The sequence below is a fragment of the Meriones unguiculatus genome, chromosome X (assembly GCF_030254825.1).
Source record: "Meriones unguiculatus strain TT.TT164.6M chromosome X, Bangor_MerUng_6.1, whole genome shotgun sequence".
Classification (NCBI taxonomy): Eukaryota; Metazoa; Chordata; class Mammalia; order Rodentia; family Muridae; genus Meriones; species Meriones unguiculatus.
Genome location: NC_083369.1, coordinates 89607893 through 89630916, shown reverse-complemented (window position 1 = coordinate 89630916; position 23024 = coordinate 89607893). Strand labels below are relative to the sequence as shown.

At 40.8% G+C, this 23024-nt stretch overlaps 1 protein-coding gene across 4 annotated transcripts in view; it reads left to right on the top strand.

Moving 5' to 3' along the window:
• Positions 1–19118: 19118 nt before the first annotated feature.
• Positions 19119–23024, top strand: part of Zdhhc9 (zinc finger DHHC-type palmitoyltransferase 9) — a 37694-nt gene continuing 33788 nt past the window's right edge. The window contains exons 1-2 of one of the 4 annotated variants that reach the window (XM_060375539.1): positions 19119–19315; positions 21026–21226. In XM_060375539.1, the coding sequence (XP_060231522.1) occupies positions 21060–21226 (167 nt within the window). In that variant the 5' untranslated portion in view covers positions 19119–19315; positions 21026–21059. Of the gene's footprint in view, positions 19316–19500; positions 19685–20936; positions 21227–23024 lie in introns of those variants that run through there. The other 3 variants (XM_060375537.1, XM_060375538.1, XM_060375540.1) reach the window with 3 other exon arrangements.

The window sequence follows — 23024 nt, the reverse complement described above, 5'->3', positions numbered from 1 at the left end:
AAACAGAATGGTGGATTGATGGGATAAAATAGAAGTCCCAGAAATAAACCCACACACCTACAGTTACTTGATTTTTGAGAACGAAGACAAAACCATACAATTAAAAAAAATGACAGCATCTTCAACAAATGGTGCTGGTCTAACTGGATGTCTACAAGTAGAAAAAAATGCCAATAGATCCATATTTATCACCCTGCACAAAACTAAAGTCCAAGTGGATCAAAGACCTCAACATAAACCAGATACACTAAATCTGTTAGAATAAAAAATTGGGCAAGAGCATTGAGCTCATTGGCATAGGAGACAACTTCCTGAACAAAATGCCAAGATAGGCCTGTAGTTTTCTTTTTTGTTGAGTTTTTGGGAGGTTTAGCAGTCAAAGTGACTATGGCCTCTTAGAAAGAATTTGGTAATGTTCCTTCTGTTTCTATGTTGTGGAATAGTTTGAAGAGTGTTGGTATTAGCTCTTCTTTGAAGGTCTGGTAGAAGTCTGTGCTTAAACCATCTGGCCCTGTGCTTTTTCTGGATGGGAAATTTTGATGACAGCTTCTATTTCCTTAGGGCATATATGACTATTTATTTATTTACCTGATCTTGATTCAGCTTTGGCAAATGGAATCAATCGAGAAAATTATCTGTTTCATTTAGATTTTCAAATTTTGTTGCATATAGGCTTTTGATGCAGGATTTAATGATTGTTTGGATTTTCTCAGTGTCTGTTATTATGTCCCACTTTTCATTTCTGATTTTGTTTATTTAGATAGTTTCTCTCTGCCTTTTAGTTAGTTTGGCTAAAGGTTTGTCTATCTTGTTGATTTTTTCAAAGAACCAGCCCTTGCTTTCATTGATTCTTTGAATTGTTCTCTTTGTTTCTAATTTATTGATTTTTCTCCTGAGTTTGATTATTTCCAATCGTCTACTCCTCTTGGGTGTGTCTGCTTCTGTTTTTTTTCCCTAGTGCTTTCAAGTGAAATGCTAAGTTGCTTGTATGAGATGTCTCAAACTTCTTTCTGGTGGCACTTACTGCTATGAACTTTGCTCTTAAGCACATCTTTCTTTGTGTCCCATAAGTTTGGGTAAGTTTTTTCTTCATTTTCATTGTATTTTAGGAATTGTTTAAATTTTTATTTCATCCCTGACCCAGTTGTTGTTGAGTAGAGTGTTGTTCAGTTTCCTTGTGTGTGTGTAGCCTTTTTGTTATTTCTGTTATTGTTGATGTCTATGTTTAGACAATGTGGTCTGATATGATACAAGGGATTATTTCAATCTTTTTGTTTCTGTTGAGGCTTGCTCTGTGCCTGACTATATGATCTATTTTGGAGAAGGTTCTATCAGATGCTGAGAAGAAGGTGTTCTTTTGTGTTTGGGTGAAAACTTGTGTAGATATATATCTATTAGGTACATTTGATTTCAGACCTCTGTGTCATTATTTCTCTGTTTAGCTTCTGTCTCAATGATCTGACCTTTGGTGACATTGGGGTATTGAAGTCTCCCACTATTAAAGTCTTGGGGTCAATGTGTGATTTAAACTGTATTATTTCTTTGACAAATGCAAGAGCCCTTTTGTTTAGTGCATAGATGTTTAGGATCATGATGTCCTCCTGGAGGAGTTTTCCTTCTGAAGAGAATTAAGAGTTCTTATCCATCTCTTGATTAATTTTGGTTGAGGTCTATTTTGTTAGATATTAGGATAGCTACTCCAGCTTGTCTTTTGTGTCTGATAGCTTGGAAAACCTTTTTCCATCCCTTTACTCTGAGGTAGGGTCTGTCTTTGTTGCAGAGGTCTGTTTCTTGAATGCAGCAGAATGTTGGATCCTGTTTCCGCAACCATTCTGTTAGTCTGTATCTTTTTATTGGAGAGTTGAGTCCATTGATGTTAATAGATATTAGTGACCAATGATTGTTAGTCCTTTTAATTTTGGAGTTGGTGGTGATTGTGTATTTGTGTGCTTGTTTTCTTTTCTTTTCTTTTTTTTTTTTTTTTTTTGTTGTGATGGTGTCTTTATCCTGTGTTTTCTTGGGTGTAGTAAATTTTGTTGGGTTGGAGTCTTCCTTCTAGTATTTTCTTCAGGGCTGGGTTACTGCGTACATATTGTTTAAATTTAGTTATGTCATGGAATATTTTGATTTATCCATCTATGTTGATTAAGAGCTTTTCTGAGTATAGTAGTCTTGGATGGTATCTTTGGTCTCTTAGTGTCTGCATAATATCAGACCAGGCCCTTCTGGCTTTCATAGCCTCTGTTGAGAAGTCTGGTGTGATTTTGACAGGTTTGCCTTTTTATGTTACTTGGCCTTTTTTCCTTGCTGCTTTTAATATTTTTTATTTGTTCTGTAGATTTACTGTTTTGATTTTTATGTGGCTGGAGGGGTTTCTATTCTAGTCCTGTCTATTTGGTGTTCTGTAGGCCTCTTTGTATGTTTAAGGGAATCTCTTTCATAAGGTTGGGGAATTTTTCTACTGTGATTTTTCTGAAAATCAGCATCTAAGGAGATTATTATGTGTTTTTTTCTTTTAGTTTCTTTTTATGGTAGATTACATTGATAGATTTCCGTATACTGAACCTCCCCTGCACGTGTGTGATGAAGCCTACTTGATCATGGTGGATGATACCTTTGTTGTGTTCCTGGATTTGGTTTGCGAGTATTTTGTTGAGTAATTTTGCATCAGTGTTCATAAGGGATATTGGCCTGAAATTCTCTTTCTTTTTGGGTCTTTGTGAGGTTTACATATCAAGGTGACTGTGGCTTCATAGAATGAGTTAGGTAATGTTCCTTCAGTTTCTATTTTGTGAAATATTTTAGAGAGAATTGGAGTTAGCAGTTCTTTGAAGGTCTGGTAGAATTCTGCGCTGAAACCATCTGGCCCTGGGCTTTTTTTTTTTTTTTTATATATATTAGTTACAGTTTGTTAACTTTGTATCCCTGCTGTATCCTGCTCCCTCTTTCCCTCCCAACCCCACCCTCCCACCCTCATCTCCCTGCCCCTTTCCAAGTCCACTGATAGGGGAGAACCGCCTCCCCTTTCATCTGATACTGCTTTATCAGGTGTCTTCAGGATTGGCTGCAAAGTCCTTCTCTGCGGCCTAGCAGGGCTGTTCCTCCCTTGGGGAGCCTGCCATTGAGTCCATGTCAGAAACAGTTGAAGGGAAACTTTTGATGACTGCTTCCATTTCCTTGGGGGATATAGGACTATTCAGGTTATTTTCCTGATCTTGATTTAATTTTGGTAGATGGAATCTATGGAGAAAATTGTCTGTTTCATTTAGATTTTCAAATTTTGTGGCATATAGGCTTTTGAAGTAAGACCTAATGATTGGATTTCTTCAATGTCTGCTGTTATGTCCCCCTTTTTATTTCTGATTTTGTTGATTTGGATACTTTCTTTCTGGTTTTTAGTTAATTTGGCTAAGGATTTGTCTATCTTGTTGATTTTCTCAAAGAACCAGCTCTTGATTCTTTGAATTATTTTATTTGTTTCTATTTTATTGATTTCAGCCCTGAGTTCGATTATTTCCAATCACTACTCCTCTTGGGTGTGTCTGTTCCCCCCCCCCCCAGGGATTTCAGGTGAGCCATTAAGTTACTCATAAAGATGTTTCGAATTTCTTCTTGAAGGCACTTAGTGCTTTGAACTTTCCTCTTAGCACTGCTTTCATTGTGTCTCATAAATTTGGGTATGTTGTGCCTTCATGTTTATTGAATTCCAGGAAGTCTTTAATTTCTTTCTTTATTTCTTCCCTGCCCCGGCTGTCATTGAGTAGGGAGTTGTTCAGTTTCCACGTGAGTGAAGGCTTTTTGATATTTATCTTGGTGTTAAGGTCCAGGTTTAGTCCATGGTGGTCTGATAGGATACAAGAGATTATTTAAATCTTCTTGTATCTGTTAAGGTTTGCTTTTTGACCAACTATGTGGTCTATTTTGGGGAAGGTTCCATGAGGTGCTGAGAAGGTAAATTCTTTTGTGTTTGTGTGAAAGGTTCTGTAGATGTCTGTTAGGTCCATGTGATTCACCACCTCTGTTAGAGTCATTGTTTCTTTGTTTAATTTCTATTTTGTTTTTTTTTTTATCTGTCCTTTGTTGAGAGTGGGGTGTTGAAGTCTCCCACTCTTAATGTGTGGGGATCTATGTGTGGTTTAAGTTTTATTAATGTCTCTTTTACAAATGTGGGTGCCTTTGTGTTTGTGGCATAGATGTTCAGAATTGTGATGTCTTCTTGGTGGAATTTTCCTTTGATACTTATGAAGTGTCCTTCCCCATTTCCTTTGATTGATTTTGGTTGAATATCTATTTTATTAGATATTAGAATGGCTACTCCTTGCTTCTTGGGTCCATTTGCTTGGAAAACTTGTTTTCCGTCCCTTTACTCTCAGGTAATGTCTATCTTTGTGACTTAGGTGTGTCTCTTGTATGCAACAGATTGTTGGGTTTCGTTTATGCATCCATTCTGTTAGGCTGTGTCTTTTTATTGGAGAGTTGAGTTCATTGATGTTGAGAGAAATTAATGACCAGTGACTGTTAGATCCTTTGATATTGCTGTTGGTTGTGACATCTGTGTTCTCTTAGAGTCTGCGTGATATCCATCCAGGCCCTTCTGGCTTTCATAGTCTCTGTTGAGAAGTCAGGTGTGATATATGTGTTATATGTTATTTGGCCGTTTTCCCTTGCAGCTTTGTTATGCCAGGTTCACAGGACCCTCAGAGACCACCAGGAGATGACTCGATGCAATTGCAAGAGAGCTTTATTATGAGAGCGATCGAACTCGGGACCCAAGTCTCACTGGCGCAGCAGTAGAGAAGTGGGACCTCGAGTTCTGAGTGAACAGGATTTTTAAAAAGAAAGTCTGTGAGCAGGGGGTTTCCAAGGCAACAAGCAGGGGGGCACAAGCCTTGGTGTTACAGAATTGGGTGAAGTTTAGCAGGGCGGGGTGACCTTTTCTGAGGCACATAATCATAATGGCTAAGACATATAATCACAATGGCTATTTTTCTAAACCATATCTGAAACATTGGGGAGAATTTTCCCACCCGATTCTCAACCAATTCCCATTGATTATTGCCAGGGAGTTTGTCTCTATTTTCTATGAAGCATTTATTCTGTTATATTTCCTGGAGGCTGTTGCTAGGAGAGTTAACTTTGTTTTCTGCCAGGTGTACATTCTGTGATATTTCCTGGTACTTGAATTCAGTTCCCAGTCAAAATCTTTATTTCAAAATGGAGTTATATTCTGGCTAAATTAAACTCTTCAGCTTTAGTATTTTTTCTTGTTCTGTATACTTACTGTATTGATTATTATGTGCTGGGAGGATTTTCTTGTCTGATCTAATTTATTAGGTGTTCTGTAGGCCTCTTGTGATCCTATAGGCCTCTCCTTTAAGTGGGGGAAATTTTCTTCTATGATTTTGTTGAAAATATTTTCTGGGCCTTTGAGACAAGAATCTTCTTTTTCCTCCATTCCTATTATTCTTACGTTTTGTCTTTTCATGTTGTCTTGGATTTCTTGGACAGTTTGTGTCAGGATTCTTTTAGATTTAACATTTTCTTTGATGGATACATCGATTTTTTCCTTTATATCTTCCACACCTGAGATTCTTTCTTCCATCTCTTGTAGTCTATTGGTTATGTTTACCTCTGTAGTTCTTTTTTTCTTCCCTTAGTTCTTCCTTTCCATGATTTTCTCCGTTAGTGTTTTTGTTAATTCTTCTAATTCTATCTCCAAATCTTGAACAGTTTTGTTGATTTCCTTCAACTGTCTGATTGTATTTTCCTATTTTTCCTTCAGTTCCTTCACCTGTTTGTTTGAATATTCCTTTGTTTCTTTTATTTCTTTCAGTGACTTAATTATTTCTTCTGTGAAGTCCACAAACTGTTTGGCTGTATCTTCCCGTATTTCTTCATGGATGGCCATAATCTGTTTGACTTTATCTTCTGTTTCTTTACGGGTGGCCATAATCTGTTTGACTTTTTTCCCTCTAATTCTTTACTCATTTTACTTGTTTCCTCCATTATCCTTTTCATAAGCATAGATATAAGGTCATCTTCTTAGATTTCATTTATGATTGGGTGCCCAGGGCTGCTTGCCCCTGGATAAATGGGTTCTGGGGTTGTCATATTGCTTTGGTTTTTGTTGGTTGTGCTTTTACGCTGGCCTCTAACCGTCCAGGGGTCTCAGGTGTTGGTTGTTAGTTTCTGATAACTCCTGGACTCCTGGGGTGGGGAGAATCCCCTCAGCATGAAGATGATTGTTCCTGAAGGAGGCCTCCTCAGCTTTTTCGGTATGGTCACTGAATGGCCAGTGCTTCTCAGGAATTGCCACAGCTCACCTCAGGCGTAACTGTGTTTGTTGGTAGTCAGGGAGGGTCTCCTCTCACGAGAAGACCTGGAAACAGCTGCCCTGCTGTTGGGCTTCTTGCTCTGAATTTAGTAGGCTGTTGCTGCTGCTCTTTACACTGTGTTTGCTGGGTACAGCCCTCTTGAAGAACCAGGGAGCCCCACAGTTTGGTCAGTTTAGCTAGGGAGACGGGTTATGCCTTGGTACAGTGTCTGGGGCTGATCCTGTTAACCCCAGGGTTCTGTAGGTCTGAGGTTGGAGCTCTGTGCCCCAGTACCCAAGCGGTAATCAGTGGCAGCTGAGCACAGCATTCATGAGTGTGGCAGGAGACTAAAGCTTGGAGCCTGAGGGAGCCCAGAAACTTTTCTGGAGCTGGGTGTCCTAAGGTTGGTCCTGATGTTTCCTCCACCTTGGGGTTTCTTATCAACAGGGAGACCTATCCTGTGGTATTTTGGGGTTCACAGTTCAGTCTGGAATGGTGAGTAGAGCATGCAGGTGCAAGCTAGTGGCCCTGCGTTAGCGACTGGGTGCCTGCAGGAACCTGGGAACTTTTCTGGAGAACTTTTCAGTGGGGGGCGGGGAGGGTGCGGGGTGACGGGTGCAGGGGGTGTGAGTTGGCTGAGTGCCCTAAGGTCAGACTTGCTGTTTCCCTCACCATGGGGTGCCACACTAACTCCAGAGTCTATGTGAGCATAAAAATGTGCTATATAAGCATAAAATTATGCTGCTAAGAGGAGGAGACACGTTTCCTATGGGAATCCGCTCCCTGGAAGTCCCTGGATTTCCCCCTGGCCATTTACGCCAAAAAGATGTACTCTGAAAATCTTGCCTTTTCAGATGAAGGATTGAAATGAGCCTTTTGATTTTTCTCTATGATTCCTGGTACAGCACAACTAACTATTCAAGGAAATATATTTTTGATAGATTATTAAAAGCTTTAGCAAGAATAGAGTAAAAGAAAAATAAATAATGAATTAGAAAGCATTACAAGAATAGTGAAAAAAATAATAGGTTTCTTCTTAGGAAAAAAGAGCATAAGCAGGTACAGTAGGCTTGAGCATGCCTCCCTTTAGCGTCTTGTTTCTAAGGAAGATTATAAATCTTTAACAAGACATATGGGAGGATGGTTGACCAAGGTGTATTTAGACTTTAATGTAGAAAAAGACTTTGGCAGGTATTTGACTTGGCTCGGAGGACTATTACAGCTCCTGACTTTCCCCTTCACTAGTCAGTGATAATGAAACCACAGTTTGAGGTTTTTGTTTCTTGTTTGCCTTGATCAGAAAGTTAGTAGGCCAAGATTTCTTGTGGGCACTGCTTTACGCTTGGCTACACTTTTGAGTTAAAACATAAACTTTGTATCCTTGGTAAAAGTTTGAATGTTCTGGAAAGCATGCCAACTTTAAGGTGCTTCCTCATGAAATCACTATAAAATTATTAGCCTGACTTCAGTAAAATTACAGCAGGGTCAAAGCCATCTCGGTGTTGTCTCTGACTGTCATTGGCCTGAAACTGTGCCTTCCTGATATCCAAATACCCTGATTCTCCGGCAGTTGTGGGACCCGGCTGGGTCGGTCCGTGGCAATGGGGCTTTTTCCTGACAGAGAAACCCAGTCTCTGGTGCCCTGGGGCCCACAGTTCTGTCTGGAACAGTGAATCAGTAGCTCAGGCAGGTCTCTGGGCTTGTGGCTGAGCACCTGCCAGAGCTTGGAACCTTTTCCAGAAATTGTCTGGGTGACCTGAGGTCAGTCCTGATTGCTTCATTCTTCACCATGGGGTTTTCTCTGTACTGGAAACCCCTGTCTCTGGTGTTGTGGTGCCCACAGTTAAATCTGGGATGGTGATCAGAGCACGTAGTAGTGCTCTGGGCCGGCAACCAAGCGCCTGCTGGTATACAGGAATTCTTCCAAGGTTTAGCTGGGTGACCTGAAAATGGACCCACTTGCTTCCCACAATATGGGGTTTCCTCTCACCTGGGAAACACAATTGCTGGTGTTTTAGGGCCCAGAATTTGGTCTCTTGGTTACTGTGCAATCAATGCTGTCCTGCTCATCAAAAACAGTGCCGCCATCTTGGATTCCCCTGTTGCCTGTATTCTTATGCCAGCCTCTAATCGTCTGGTTGACTGTAGCCTTGACTGGTTGTTCCTGGAGCCTGTACTGCAGACTGGATCCACCTGTCTCTGGAGTTTTGAGTCGTCTTCCCTGGAATCACTGCCTTCGCTGGCTCACTGTTTGTGATCCAGGTATGCCAGATTCTGGGGCACAGGTGGAAAGATCTCCAAGCCTAGAGCTGTTACAGTGCTCCCAGGCTTCCTTAAGATGGTAGAGAATGGGGTTTGGGGCCCATGCCCGGCTTAGCTCCCCTGGGTTCACTGGCTGTACTACCCTGGTTGTTTCTGACCCAGATGGGTTAGGGTTCTCCGGAGCAGGCAGAAAGATCTCTGAGCCTAGAGCTGCTCGAGTGCCTCACAGTCCTCCTTTGGAAGGAAGACAATGGAACTTGGATCTGGTGCCTAGCTCAGCTCCTCAGTGTTCACTGTGCTGTACTGTGCTGGCTGATTCTGACCTGGGTGAGCCAGGCAGGTGGGGAGTAGGCAGAATGGAGCTGTGCCTCCACCACAGTACCACAAGATATTCCCTCCACAGGAAGGTGAGAGTGAGTATCACTAGCCACTGCGACCAGGAAGGTGTTCAAAGGATGGTGATTGTGGGCTCCTGGGTTTGGAACCAGGAGTCGCTAGTACCCAGAAGGTGTCCACAGGATTGTGAGAGTGGGTGCTTGAGCTTGGAGCCTCACCCTCAGTACAGGAAGGTTTTCACTCCACAGGTAGTGAGAGTGAGTGCCCAAGGGCCAAGTCACCAGCCGCTGGTCCCAGGAAAGCATCCACAGAGAGTGGGCTTGGGCAGGTTGCCTAGGGCTGAGGGGTTGGAACTATGTGCCTCGGTTCCAGAAAAGTGTCCACAGATGATTGTCTTGGGCAGGTAGCCAAAAGATGTGAGGTAGGAATTGCACACCAATGCTGCCTGTCACAGGAGGGTATCCACAGATGGTGGGTTTGGGCCAGTGGCCTTGGGCTGTGACAGTGCTGGGTGGGATCCCAGGAATTTTCCTGGTATAAACCGGGTGGCCTAAAGATAGACCTTTGAGTATCCTAGTGGATTCTCCTCTCACCTGAGAAACACAGACATCACAGTTCTGAGTTCCACAATACAGTACGGCGTGCCAGTTACCCTGCTCTCACTGCTGAGCTGCTGTTCAGATAACACTGTGTGGTCAGCCATTGTGTGGTCTTGGATCCTCTCTTCCAGCCCTTTGCTCTCAGGTAATGTCTATCTTTGTGACTGAGGTGCATTTGTTGAATGCAACAGAATGTTGGGTCTTGTTTCACATCCATTCGGTTAGTCTCTGTCTTTTTAGTGGAGAGAAGAGTTCACTGATGTTGAGAGAGATTAATGATCAGTGACTGTTAGATTCTTTTATTTTGATATTGGTTGTAGTAGTGTGTTTGTGTGGCCCAGGGGAAACTGTTTGACATCTTAAAATGCACAGGATAGCTCCCTGCAGTAAAGAACACATTTATATACAAATGTGTAGATGATATAGCTTCAACAACTTATTAAGTAAAGTTATGGCTATAAATAGTAAATAAGGTCAACCTGTGAGATGGATATAATATAAAAAAAACTTGCTGTTGTTCTCCCTCCCAACCCATTTTTTTTTTGTGTGTGTGACAGGATTTCTCTGTGTAGCCCTGGCTGTCCTGTAAACCAAGCTGGCCTTGAACCATAGTGATCCACCTGCCTCTGCCTCCTTGAGTGCTGGGATTACAGATGTGTACCGCTCCAGGCCACAATCTATTTCTAGTGCCTTTGTTTGGGAGAAATTCAGAAGTGAATGATAGTTTTCATGACAGCTCTAGGAATATAGGAGGCATAGTAAATATAGAGAGATTGACTTCTCTCCACAGAGGTTTACACAAGGCTTCATTATCCACAAATGCAATGAGTGATTCAGCCCATATTGCCAGACCCTCACAGCACTGCTTCTCATTGCCACAAATTTTGCTGGAATATCTTCTGTCTGCTGGAATATCACTGAGACAGGGACCAAACTTTCGTCATGTACACCTTGCCTCCTTGATTAAATCTTCCCTGGCTGCTTAGGAAATAGTGAACAATTTCATACTGATTTCAACTTGCATAAAAACACACCTCCCTCCTTGCTCAATAGTCTCTCTAAAGCATCTATTTTTCCAAATACACACCAAGTACACATAAAATTCTGGATCTGTGAGGTGTACTGGTCACTGAGTGTTCATGAGAAGTGTGTTCATTAGTGTTTTGTCCAGCTAAAAGTGGTTAAAACAAATATCTTGTGACCTGCCCTGAGAATATGTTTTCTGAAGATGGAGTTGAGAAAACTCAAGAGCAGACACTATTCCATCCCAATACTTAGAACATTAGTTTTGCTTTGAAAAACTACATGTTTGCATATCCAGGTACTTAGAGCTTGTTAGGGAACAAGCAATAACCCTGTAACCAAAGTGCTGTGGAATTACCTATCAAAGGAAATACACTAGATTGCCAACAGTAGTTTTCCTCAGAGGGAGAAAGTGAAGAATTTGGAGATGAGTTCAAAAGGAAGGCCTGGATTTTCAGGGTATACCCTTATGTAACTTTAGGATTTTAATCTATGTGAATATATTAGATATGCAAAATATTATTTTATATCAGTGTGATATACACAACTGCAGCATTTGGGTTTTAAACCAACACTCTCTTGGCTACAATGAGAAATAATAAAATCAAGTGTATACATCTGTAGTTTTAGCATTCAGGAATCTGAGGCAGGAAAGCTGCAAGTTTGAGTTCAGGTTGTATAATATAGAAAGACTCTGATCGTTTAAAAAAACTAAAGGGTGTAATTATTATACTTATTATGAGATATTAAACATATATTTTGGCAATTTGTTAGACTCTGAATTCCACACGGACAAAAACAGAAAAGAAATTAATGTCTGCAATAACTGTCTTTGTTGATAAAACTTCCCTTAAATTACAAGAAAATAAGCAGAAGTCAATTGATTTACACAGTAATGTTCATATGTATCATGAAAGCATCAACTGTAAGGATAGTTGGAGGTCTGAAAACACAGTGACAATATGTTGATTACATTTTAATGTATGACACATAATTAATTGACCAGGAGTTTTAGGCACTGTGTGTTATAGCTAACAAGAGAAAACCAGTCTGTCCATGAATAAAGACTTCCATACCTCGTTTTAATTTGGATAAATAATGATAGGGTTGGTCTGTTGAGGTAAAACAATGCTTTATTAAGGAGCAGTGGTGCCTTTAATCCCAGGACTCAGGTGGCAGAAGCAGATGGATCTCTTGAGTGTCAAGGCCATCCTGATTTACACAATGAATCCCAAGACATAAACAAATCTTGTTTTAAATTAAAAAAAAAGATTAAATTAAATTAAGATTTAATCTTAAAAAAATCTTAAAAAAAGATTTAAATTAAAAAAAGAAAAAAAAAAAAGAATGATAGTCAGCAAGTGTCTGTGACCAAGTTTGAGGAACTGACGTCAAGCCTTGGACTTCACATGTTGGAAGCAGAGAATCAACTTTTGCAAGTTACCCTTTGGCCTCCACACAAATGCTGTGATACATAGACATGTCTCTCAATAAAAAAAAATGTAAAAAGATAAATAAAAATAAGCCAATAAGATCAGCAAAATAGCTCAGTAGATAAAGGCCACACAGACATGATGATCTAGAAGGAGAAAAACAGCTCTGCAAAGTTGTCCTCTGACCTCCACATGGACCTCCACATGTGTGCAGTGGCAGTCTACACACACACACACACACACACACACACACCATAAGAATTAAAGAACAATGAACTGTGTATTTCTAAAGGGTGGGAGAAAATACTTTGAAAAATCACCATGAAGTAGTAAGTAAACATTTGAAAATATTGAATTTATTATATATATTATATATGTATTGTGTGACATTGAATGTTACTTTGTTAATATATATGAGCTTTTGGGGGTTTCTTTTGTATCAGTTGAAAATCAATTTAAGAGGGCTGGTGAGATGGCTCAGTGGGTAAAAGCATTTTCTACCAAGGCTGGGGACCTGCGTTTCATACTTGGAGCTCCAATAATTGAAGAAGAGAGCTGAATCCTGCAAGCTGTCCTATAACCTTGAAATGTGCGCCAACTCTGACTTATATGCATGTGTACGCACACATACAATAGTATAATCAAATTATAACAAAAACTTTAATTAAGTACAATTTTCCTTCTAGAGAATTTCAAGTCTATTCAATAACTTTATAACTTTAGCACTGAATATCGTTTTTTTGTTTGTTTGTTTATTTGTTTGTTCTTTTAGAAAAAGGCTCACTATGTAGACCAGTCTGGCCTCCAATTTACAGAGACCTTCCTGCCTCTGGCTCCTGAGTGCTGGGATTAAAGGTGAGTGACACCACACCCAGCCTTATACAATTAAAAAATAAAATGGAACTTTCCCCTTTCCAACTGGAGCCTTTAATATAACATCATACTTCATCTGACCTCCAAGGCCCACCTGAACTTGAAAAATTACTAGCAAACCTTTGGTCAACTGGAGGGAAATGGTCCTCATTTCCAGGCAAATTTAGGATATGGACTTTCATTTGTATTGATTAGCTCACCCTCTTATAGTCTCCCATCACATTTCTTTGTTTTATTTTATAGTAGTATTGTATGTGGTGGGGTCATGTGTGCTAAGGCTTGCATGTGGAGACCAGAACATAATATTGTGGAACAGGTTCTTCCACCTTTGTGTAGATTCCAGGAATCAAACTCATGCTGCCAGGCCTAAGAGGCAAATGACTTAACTGCTGAGCCATTTTGCCTGCCTTTAATATAGCTTTTATTGAACTATGCACAGAGACATGAAGATGATGTTCTAATTTTTGTATGTATAATTAAATTATAATTGTTATGTTAAATTTTGCATTATAATTTTCATTTAAATATTTATTTGTGTATTTGTGTGTGTGTGTGTGTGTGTACACATTTACCACAGCATATGTCTTTTAATTAAAGGACAACTTGTAAAAGTTGGTTTTCTCCTTCCATATATAGGTCTTGAGGATAAAGCTCAGATCTCAAGGCTTGGTTTTAAATATCCTTATCTGCTGAGCTATCTAGCTAATTGCTATTATTTTTCTGAGTGAATGTTTTGTGTGGGTGGACTTGTGTGTAGGTGTATATACACAATGAATTCATGTATTTGTGTAGAGCAGAGGCCAACTTCAAGGTTTTTTCTTTTCAGGTGCTAGTCACCTTGTTTTTTGACACTAAGCCCCCCTGGCTTGGGATTATCATAGACTGATCAGCTGGTTGGCCAGTGAGTCCCAGGGATCCAGCTTTCTCCACCTCCTCGGTACTGGGATTACAAGTATGATCACCATGTCTGGTTTTTTTTTCATGTGTGTTCTGGAATTGAACTCAGGTCTTCATGCTTTTAAGCCAAGCACTTTGACAAATGGCTATCTCTTTATCCTTGTTATTGTTTTTTGAGATATCTTGTCATGTTGCTTAGGCTAGCCTTGAATCAGTAATTCTCCTGTCTCAGGCTACCAAATAGCCAGACAACCTCATTATTTTTAACAGCTGTGTAGTTTTGTACAATATTTAGTGGACTTTTTGTTTATTGATTCTAATAATTACACACAATGTTCTAGTTTTTGAGCATTGTTCTTCAAATATATTTACTAGTTTTCTAGATAGAAATAGGATTTTAGGATCAATGGTGAGGTAATACATAAATATTAGGCGATCCTGCCAAACAGCCCAAATGATTTTTAAAAAATCAGTTTATTCTTCTATCAAAAGCATTTGAGAGGGTGTAGTCTTTAATTTTTTAGAGTTCATTTTTTTTATTACGTTAAGTGTGTGTGAGTGTGCGTACCTGCCCACGTGCACACGTGAGCGAGTGCATGAGTTCATAAGTGGAAGTGCCTGTGAAGGTTAGGGGCATTGAATCCCCATGAGCTGGAGTTAAAGGTAGTTATGAATCTACTGACATGGGTGCTGAGATCTGAACTTGGGTATTCTACAAAAGGAGTGTGCACTCTTAAACTGCCAGGCCATATCTCCAGCCCACAGACTTTCTTTTTTAGTGCTGTAGATGGAACCCAGAAGTGGGTTTATATTGTAAGCAAGTGCTCTATTCCTCCAGCTATTTCCCAACTCTGAGAGAGAGTAGACTCTTTTGAGTCCAGCTTTCTTTAATTGGAGGATCAGCACTGAGTAGTTGAGAATTTGACTCTGCACTCTGGAGTATTTATCTTTAATGACTGCTCAGATGCTAGTCTTTTCTCCCTTAGAATAAGTTCCCTGAAGGCCAGGGTCATGGCATACACTTCTTTGGTATTTCCCATAGGTGTTCAGTACAAGCCAGGCAAACTGTTGGTTATCAATCCATATCTGATGAATGACTAATAAACCAGTTTATATTTGTGGGCTACACAAGGTTTTGAGGTCAGCTCCTGGAAGGAGAGGGCTGGGCAGAGTCAGAGACTAGGGACGTGCCAAGTCAGTATCAGTTGCAAGTTGAGACCCTAATCTGGGAACCTTACCAAACACCTAGCACAAGTTCTGGCTCAGAAAAGCTCCTTAGTAAAATACCTCTATTTTGCTATTGTGATTCCTGTTTAATGAGAGGGTAGTATAAGGGGCAGTTGAAGGTTCAAGTTTGGTAACTAAAACTATTCCAGGTAAAGTCAGAAGGTCACAGTCCAGACACAGAAACAAATTGGGAACCAGCAGAAGCAGCCAGGAACAGAGTTGAAACAAGGGTTTAGAGGATGAACATGGTGGTATAGTCCTATAATCCTGTTATCTGAGAGGGCTAAGGCAGGAGAATCCAAACTTTGAGTACAGCCTGGACCGCACAGCAAGATCCTGTGTCAAAAAGAAAAACAAAACAAAACAAAAACAAAAACAGAAAAACCAGAAACAAACAAGAAAAATAGAAGTGAGGGTCAGTTTCTGGAACTTGAAATGGATGTTCAATTGCATTATGATAACCAATTTCTTTGACACTCCATACAGTTTTTGTTGGCTTTTTGTATGTTTGGCATTCATGTGTGGACATCTTTATGATGCTGCTTATCCTCAGAGAAAAGCCAACAACAACAACAACAAAAGTAAAAAATAACTCTCATTCTTAACTCTCTATTCCTATTTGGCAGCATGGCTGAAGGAGGGAGATGGGAGATGGCAGGTTTCATAGACATGACTATGATACTCAATGTGGACTGTGTCTCTCCTATATGCCAAACATTCAAACATAATCTATAATCCACGTTACAATTCTATGAAGTAGGTACAGCTGTCCCTCATTATCCAAAGGTGATTGCTTCTAGGACCCCTATGAACATGCTCAAATATCTCATGTGGAATGGAGCAGTGCTTGCATATAGACTTTGCATTCCTCCCGTGCATTTTAAATCCAAGTTACTTATGATACTGATCGCACTGCACTGTAGATGCCATGCAAATGATGTTACACTGAATTTCTTAGTAGAAAAATGAAAAGAAAAAGTTTCTACATGTTCAGTAGAGGTACATTTTTTTTCTTAAAACGTTTTTTGACAAAAATTTATTCAAGTGAGGTAATACATTCCAATGTTGAAGCTGATATGTCTAACGATTATCCAGAATGCCTTCAGTTACAAAATCTGGCATTGTCAGTACTTGAAGAAACCACGGGGTTTACATAGCCAAATAACTCTAACACATAAAGTAACTGAAAGTAGGTGACACAGAAGTTTGTCAAGGTTATAAAAAAAGTCAGTGAATTTTTAAATCTATAGTTGGGTGATATGGAGGGCTATCTATAGTAGCTTTATTTTGCAGATGAGAAAATGAGCACAGAATACATAAATTGCTTGCCAAGGGTTACTTCAGATATTAAGTAGCCCATATTTGAGCCTAGCTCTGCCTGGCCATAAGGCTTATGTTCTTTCTTTTACAGAATACCATCCTCTTCTTCTATATCATCCCAGGCCCCACAGAAGCAGATCTTGCTTAGGAGCACTAGCTGGTCATGTGTGGGTAGGGCATTCATGATTTGTTTCCTCTGATTTATTTATAGCCAGAGAGTAGGGAGAGGAATGCAAGTCAGGCAAGTGGTGTGAGAAGAGGTACCTGTGTATTGGGTTGGGTGTGAGGGTTGAGGATAGAGACAAAAAGGAGCCACTATGAGCTCAAATGTGACACAGGGTCTAATTTAATGCATCTATTCTTGGCTGTGGTTCTGGGTGGTCTCTGGAATGACACTGACAGGCAGTGTCAATCCAGTGGTGACATTCAGGATCTGAATCCTTTCAGCATTACTTTATACCTACACATCAATACACAAATGCACACAAATGCCATAATTATGGAGATAGATTTTTTTAAAAATGGCATGCCATAACATATACCACTAAACCATGAGCTGTCTTATAAAATGGAAGGCTACCTTTTGATTCTAGTAGTGTTTCTGGTGCTTGTTGGATAGCTGCAACTCCCTTTCAAAAGAGCGAACAGTGATTTGGATGCATAAAGTAGGGAAGTTTGTTGAGGACAGCAAAAGGAAGAAAGAGAAAAGAAAAGAAAAACCCATGCTCCATTTATATGTTTTATTAAGAATTAAGGATTATGTTAAATGATGTAATCGTGTAGAAATAAGTGCTATGAAATATTTATCCATATAAAATTTTCTTATTTTTCTTTCAGTAGTGAGTAAGACTGGCAACAAATTAAAATAAAACAAGACTGACTTACAAAACTACTTAATATCAGACGGAATGTGGCCCAGATCAAGGAGGGTCAGAGCTCAGGAATGTGTTGCCATGTTATGTTCATTCCAGAACTTCCTAGGCTTTGCCTGCATCTGAGTGATGACAAAAGTATGTTTGGTCACTTCATGTTGATTGCTCTACACTCACAAGAATGGCAGCTAAGCTGTGCATGTGATTCCTAAGGGCATCTCATATACACAGGTTGGGAATTCAGAGAGCTAATGGGGCCAAGAGAAGTTCCTGTCCCTTCCATGCCAAGTACGTAATAGTATTAGTACCCTCCAGGAACTGGAGGCAATAATGCTGATCATATGCTTCATAAGGAATAAATCAATGATTATAGTCAGCATGAGTGTTCAGGAACAACAGGAGCTTTATAAAGACATACTTTCAACTCCAAATTAATTATAACATCTCTCTTGTAAGACAATAGGGTCATGATTTTTAATTTCTTAATTTTTTGATTGGAAGATGTCAAATGTTTCAAGAATAATCATCATTATATAGATTTTTTTTGGTTTTAATATTATATGGGACCAAAATACTTGTAAAGGAAGAATAATTCTTGACTATGTATGTGGTCCTTTATTAAAACTACCACAAAATTGCCTTTGGGAGAGCATTGGCAGTCACTTCGCTACTAATTCCAACTACTGTGACCCTAGGAAAACTTTGGTTAAGCTCTGGAAAACCTGGACTGGTAACATAGACGGTGTAGTAGGTAAGGAGAGGCCACTTTTAATCATCCCTCTCATTATTTGGAAGGTAAGAACCAGTCATACTGGTGGAAACAGACGTGGTGCATTGTAATATCCACCCAATATTAAATTGCCGTGATTCTTAACTGTTTTCCCCACTCAAATTTCTAAATGATGTTACTACAATTGATAGCAGAGGTTCAGTGGCAGTAACTGCCAAGGAGGCATCAGAAGAAAAGCCAGTCTGCATGGTGTATGAAAATTGTGCCTTGGATGCCCCTCCCTTAATTATCATAATATCTCCAGGTCTTTTGCTTTGTTCTTTTCGTTGTTGTTGTTGTTGCTTTTGTTTTTCTTTTTAATTTATTTTTTATTTATTTTAGAATTTCTCTTCTTCTGTTAACATTTCTTTCTTTATTTTTTTATTTATTACAATTTATTCACTTTGTATTTGCTTTGTTCTTTTGAAACAGAATTTTACTATATATCTCTTGCTGTCCTGGAACTCAGAATGCAAGAGCAGGCTGGCCTCATGCATACAGAAATCTGCTTGCTTCTGCCTCACCACGCCCAACGTGATCTCAAGTTCTAATAGAAATTAACCACCTTTGGGCAATCTTTGCCTCATTATCTACCTGGAAGTATTTATGTTGTCTTAGTGGAGTTTCTCCAACCCCCTTAATGTCAATTACTTGTTTTCAATATCACAAAACGATGTTTTTAGAGACGGCTATTTTTTCTCAGCTTCTTTTTCTGTTTTCTTTTGAAAGCCTTTGAGATTGCGTCCAAGTCCCAGACTCCTGAATAGGACTTGAGAAGCAGAGAACTTAACATAAAGATGTCCATAAACAGCCCTGGGTCTGCACTGGATAGGCCCAGGGCAGACCCAACTCAGGGTGAGCGTCAGGATTTGTGATCTAGTCTTGCTTCAGCATCTCCCTGTGCGATTGTGGGGAGGCTTCTCTTGGCTCCGCCCCTGCCCATTCCACAATACCTTTAGCCTCCGCTTTTGCGTAACTATATTAATAGAAGGGAACACTTCACATACTGGCGCTCAGGCTCGCTGTGTCTTGGCAGGTAGGCTTGTAGCAAGGAGATGGGTGGGGGAGAAGGCGGAGGCACTCTTGAGTGACGTTTAAAGGAGCCAATGGCAGTGCGTTTCAGGGAGGGATGGAGGCACTGTGATCATTTAGCCAATGGAGGACGAGCAACTGCTGGAGCGACCTGGTGACGTGAGGAGCGTTCCATTCAGCCAGCGGTGGGCGGTTGCCACAGCTGGTTTAGGGCTCCGACCATTGGGGCCCCTTGTCAGGAGGAGGCACCCTCCCTGTCAGGGAGAAGTCGCTACCACCTTTGGCGGCTGACGCGATCCCCAGGGACAGTGCACTTTCTGCCCTCAGTTGCCAGCTGAGTTCGGTCTCCCTCGTTCAGGTAACAAGGGGTGGGAGTGTGTGTGGGGGTCTCTGGGACTCCGCTGTCTGGAGGGCTGCATCCTCTCTTCAGCTCCGCCGGGACCCGGGGACGTTGGCACCGCCCTGTTCAGTTTGCCAGCCGCTGAGCCTCTGGCCCGGGGTGACTACACGTGGCGGGGCGTGTGTGTGTGAGTGTGTACAAGCGTGTGGACGCGTGTGCGTGTGGAAGTGGCGCCTGTCCCAGCCAGCTTGGGGCGGTGGTCGGCTGCGTGGCGGAGGCAGGGCGGGCCTCCTGAGGCCGAGCCCGCTGCATAGCCCTGGCTTCTGCCGCTAGGCTGCTGAACCAGGTCGCTGCTTTTCCGACTGATTTAAATTTTTCTTCTCCCAGGTTGGACTCCCCTTCCTATTCTGTGTTCCCCTGCTGGGTCAGTTTGTGGGGTGGGGGATTGTTTTCCAGGTTAGTTTTACACAAAGGAAGTGATCTTTGCACCTCTGGGACCCCCCCTCCCCTTTACCAAGCCTTACACCTTTCCATCTAGCTGCTTGGATCTTAGTCCCCTTTTGGACCTTTGCCTTCTCTAGCTCGGGAATGATCTCTGGCTGGGTGTTTCTTGCTCATCAGGCTGCAGGCTTCCGCTTCATTCTGGCCAGCATGGGGCATGTGTTGCCAGTAAATAGAGGACACAGCCCCGCACCTGAGAGGAAGAGAAGGATGACACTGACTGAGAAAGGCGAGGCCTGGAAATCCCAGGATGCTGAATGGAGCTGGTACTGGTGAAATGTCCCAGAAAGACCTCAAGGGACTTTGCTGCTGCCACTGCCCTTAGGCGCCCCCCCCATCAGTTGCCAACCATCCCAGAATCTGTCCTGTTTAAGGAAGCCTTTTATGTACAGTGTTTTTATTAGGGGTCTCACAAATGTTAAGCTGGACCAGTAAAGCTGTTTCATTTTCTAACTCAGGCAGTTACAGAAGGCTTGATTAGGGGAAATCTGTTTTGTGTAAATACAATGTGTGTATGTGTACAGAATGCCCAGAAAATCCTTCCCCAGCCAGAGGCTTACTTGTTTCCTCCTGTAATTAATATTTGAATGGCTAATTGAAGAAAGAAGGGGAAGGAGTAGAAGAGGGATGGGAGGGGCTACTTAGGGACACACAACAAACCTGCTGGTATTATTTTTACAAATCTCTTAATGAAGACTAAAGAACATTGTAATGCAGTAGAAGGTACTGGGACTGTTAAGTCATTGGGCATGTTTTTTCTTTTTTTGTCTCAGCTTTGTTGCTGTATGACCCTGAATATGGTATTTCCTTTCACTGGTCCTCTGTTTACTCAAGTAAAGTATAGTAATCGGGATGGCCACTTACAGAATTCCTACTTACTTCCAAGACTCATGATTAACCAAATCATCAGCATTAGTTTGGAAATGGGATTTATTATTTAAGAAACACTAGTCCCCTCCCCTTTTGGAGTACTGTTTTTTTGCTTTCCTCTTTAGAGAACAAACATAGATTCAAAATAAAATTTCAAACTTTTGCATTTCCACTCCTCAAGCAGTGTTCATCTTTCTGTGTCTGGGAAATGAGAGTTCAATTGTATTTTGTTATTCTTGTCTCATCCCCCCCCCTTTCTTTTTCTTAGGGCTCTTGATAATGTTTGACCCAGTGGAAACAATAGCAGACGCCGTGATTTCAAAGCTGGGCTCAGGCTCTATTTCTTCTCTCGTGTAGTCACAAAGCCCATTTTGGACCAGGAACTCCAATCATGTCTGTGATGGTGGTAAGAAAGAAGGTGACAAGGAAATGGGAGAAACTCCCAGGCAGGAACACCTTCTGCTGCGATGGCCGTGTCATGATGGCCCGGCAAAAGGGCATCTTCTACTTGACTCTCTTCCTCATCCTGGGGACATGTACACTGTTCTTTGCCTTCGAGTGAGTTTACGTTGAGTACAGTTGTCTGCGTATGGTTAATATGGGTTCAAGGGATGAAATTCTGTTTCCTGAGCATTTGTGGTGGGTGGTCCTTGCACGATTTCACTCTTTCGTTGAACAATGTTTATAGGCTGTGACTATTGAATTCACTGCTTTGTGGCTATAGTAGAACATATACTTCCTGAAAAGACCAAAAACTTAAAGATCGATTTCATAGAACTGATATGGGGATATCTCTGACAAACAAATGAGTTTGTCTTAATTATTCACCTCGTTTCCCAGACAGTAACTTAGTGACAAATTATTTCTTCTCTACCCCTCCCAACCCTCATTGTTAGAACACCAGGCAACAATATCCACTTAATCTGCTGTTCTGGATCCTATTTCTGTAAGCCCTAGTTCTTACCTAGCTGTTAATTTGAAAACCAAAACAGAATTGAGAACCTGAAGGTTGGTCCCAGCATTAGCTGCACCACAAAGTAGCTGTGGGAATGCCATATAGGTGCTTTTGAAATGTGAGTTCTTTATTTCCCTCAAAAAAAACCACTCAGTAATATATATATATAATACATATACATATACATATATCTATATATCTACACATATATAATACATATACATATATCTACATATATATATATAATACATATACATATATTTACACATATATATGTGTATTATATACACATAAACAATTCTGTATAAGCCTGATGTTAACCATGGAATTTTTTATTTATGCAATGTGACACCCACTACTAGAGACACTATGTGAAGTCTGTGTAGGTTACTGCTCCAGGGAGGCAGACAGTTGGAGTCTAGTGCACTGTGGCATGACTACTGGGTATGCTGAGAATGATTCCATACTCTAGGGATGGGAACAGTGCTAATTGTTTTGGGATTACTGTATTAAGGCGGACGTTGAGGAAGCAAGAGGTGTACGTGTATCAACCGAGGCCACACCTGATGTGAGCCTGCCATGGCTTGTGTTCATGGGTGGCCTGGAAATAGAGTTCCCATGCTGAGGTGTGGCTGGCAGATGCCAAGGGGGCTCCTTGGCCACCTTGAGTAGGTAATTAAAATGAGCTCCAGTCCATTGAGACTTTTGATTTCCCTGTGTATCTCAGAGTGATTTGAGGGTTACATTGCTGGACTTTTGATGATTGCTCCTGGCTTGAATAATAGCAGCGAGAAGAGTGTTATAATGTTCTGTAACAGGGCTGGGAAAATAAGATCAAATGAACTCTTTGTGAAAAGGTCCTTTTCTTGTTATTGCCACTGACTTTGTGGAGATTTTCTGTTAAGTTAGGCAGGTTGCCAAAGGCTTTTACCTGTTTTCCATGCTGAGTTTTATAGCTCAGTTCACGCGCCTTTGTGTTCTGTGTGTGTGTGTACATATACCACGTGCTTCTGTGTGGTGCAAGTGAGCATATGCAGCCATGCAGGGTTGTACACAGCACAAAACAGTTTGATTTTCTTCAGCTCACTCTTTCTACATTTTTCTTTCCTCATTTCTGCTTTTCTTCTTGATGGAAGTACAATGTTGAATTCTGCTGTCATTCTTCCTCTTTTGTTCCTTTGGTTTCCCCTACCTCTGCCATTAGAGACTTATGTTTAGAATTTTATGACAGAGATGATACTTGTTTTCAGACTATGAGTGAGTTGGTAGTTCTGAGTCTGGGAAACCTCTGCTTTGGTCAGAGAAATGTGGGGTTTAGAGCTGTGGCTTTTTGGCTCTTTTTTTGTACCTGGAAGGCTTAAAGAGACTGTGACTTGGATCTGTTCCACTTAGGCCCTTGAA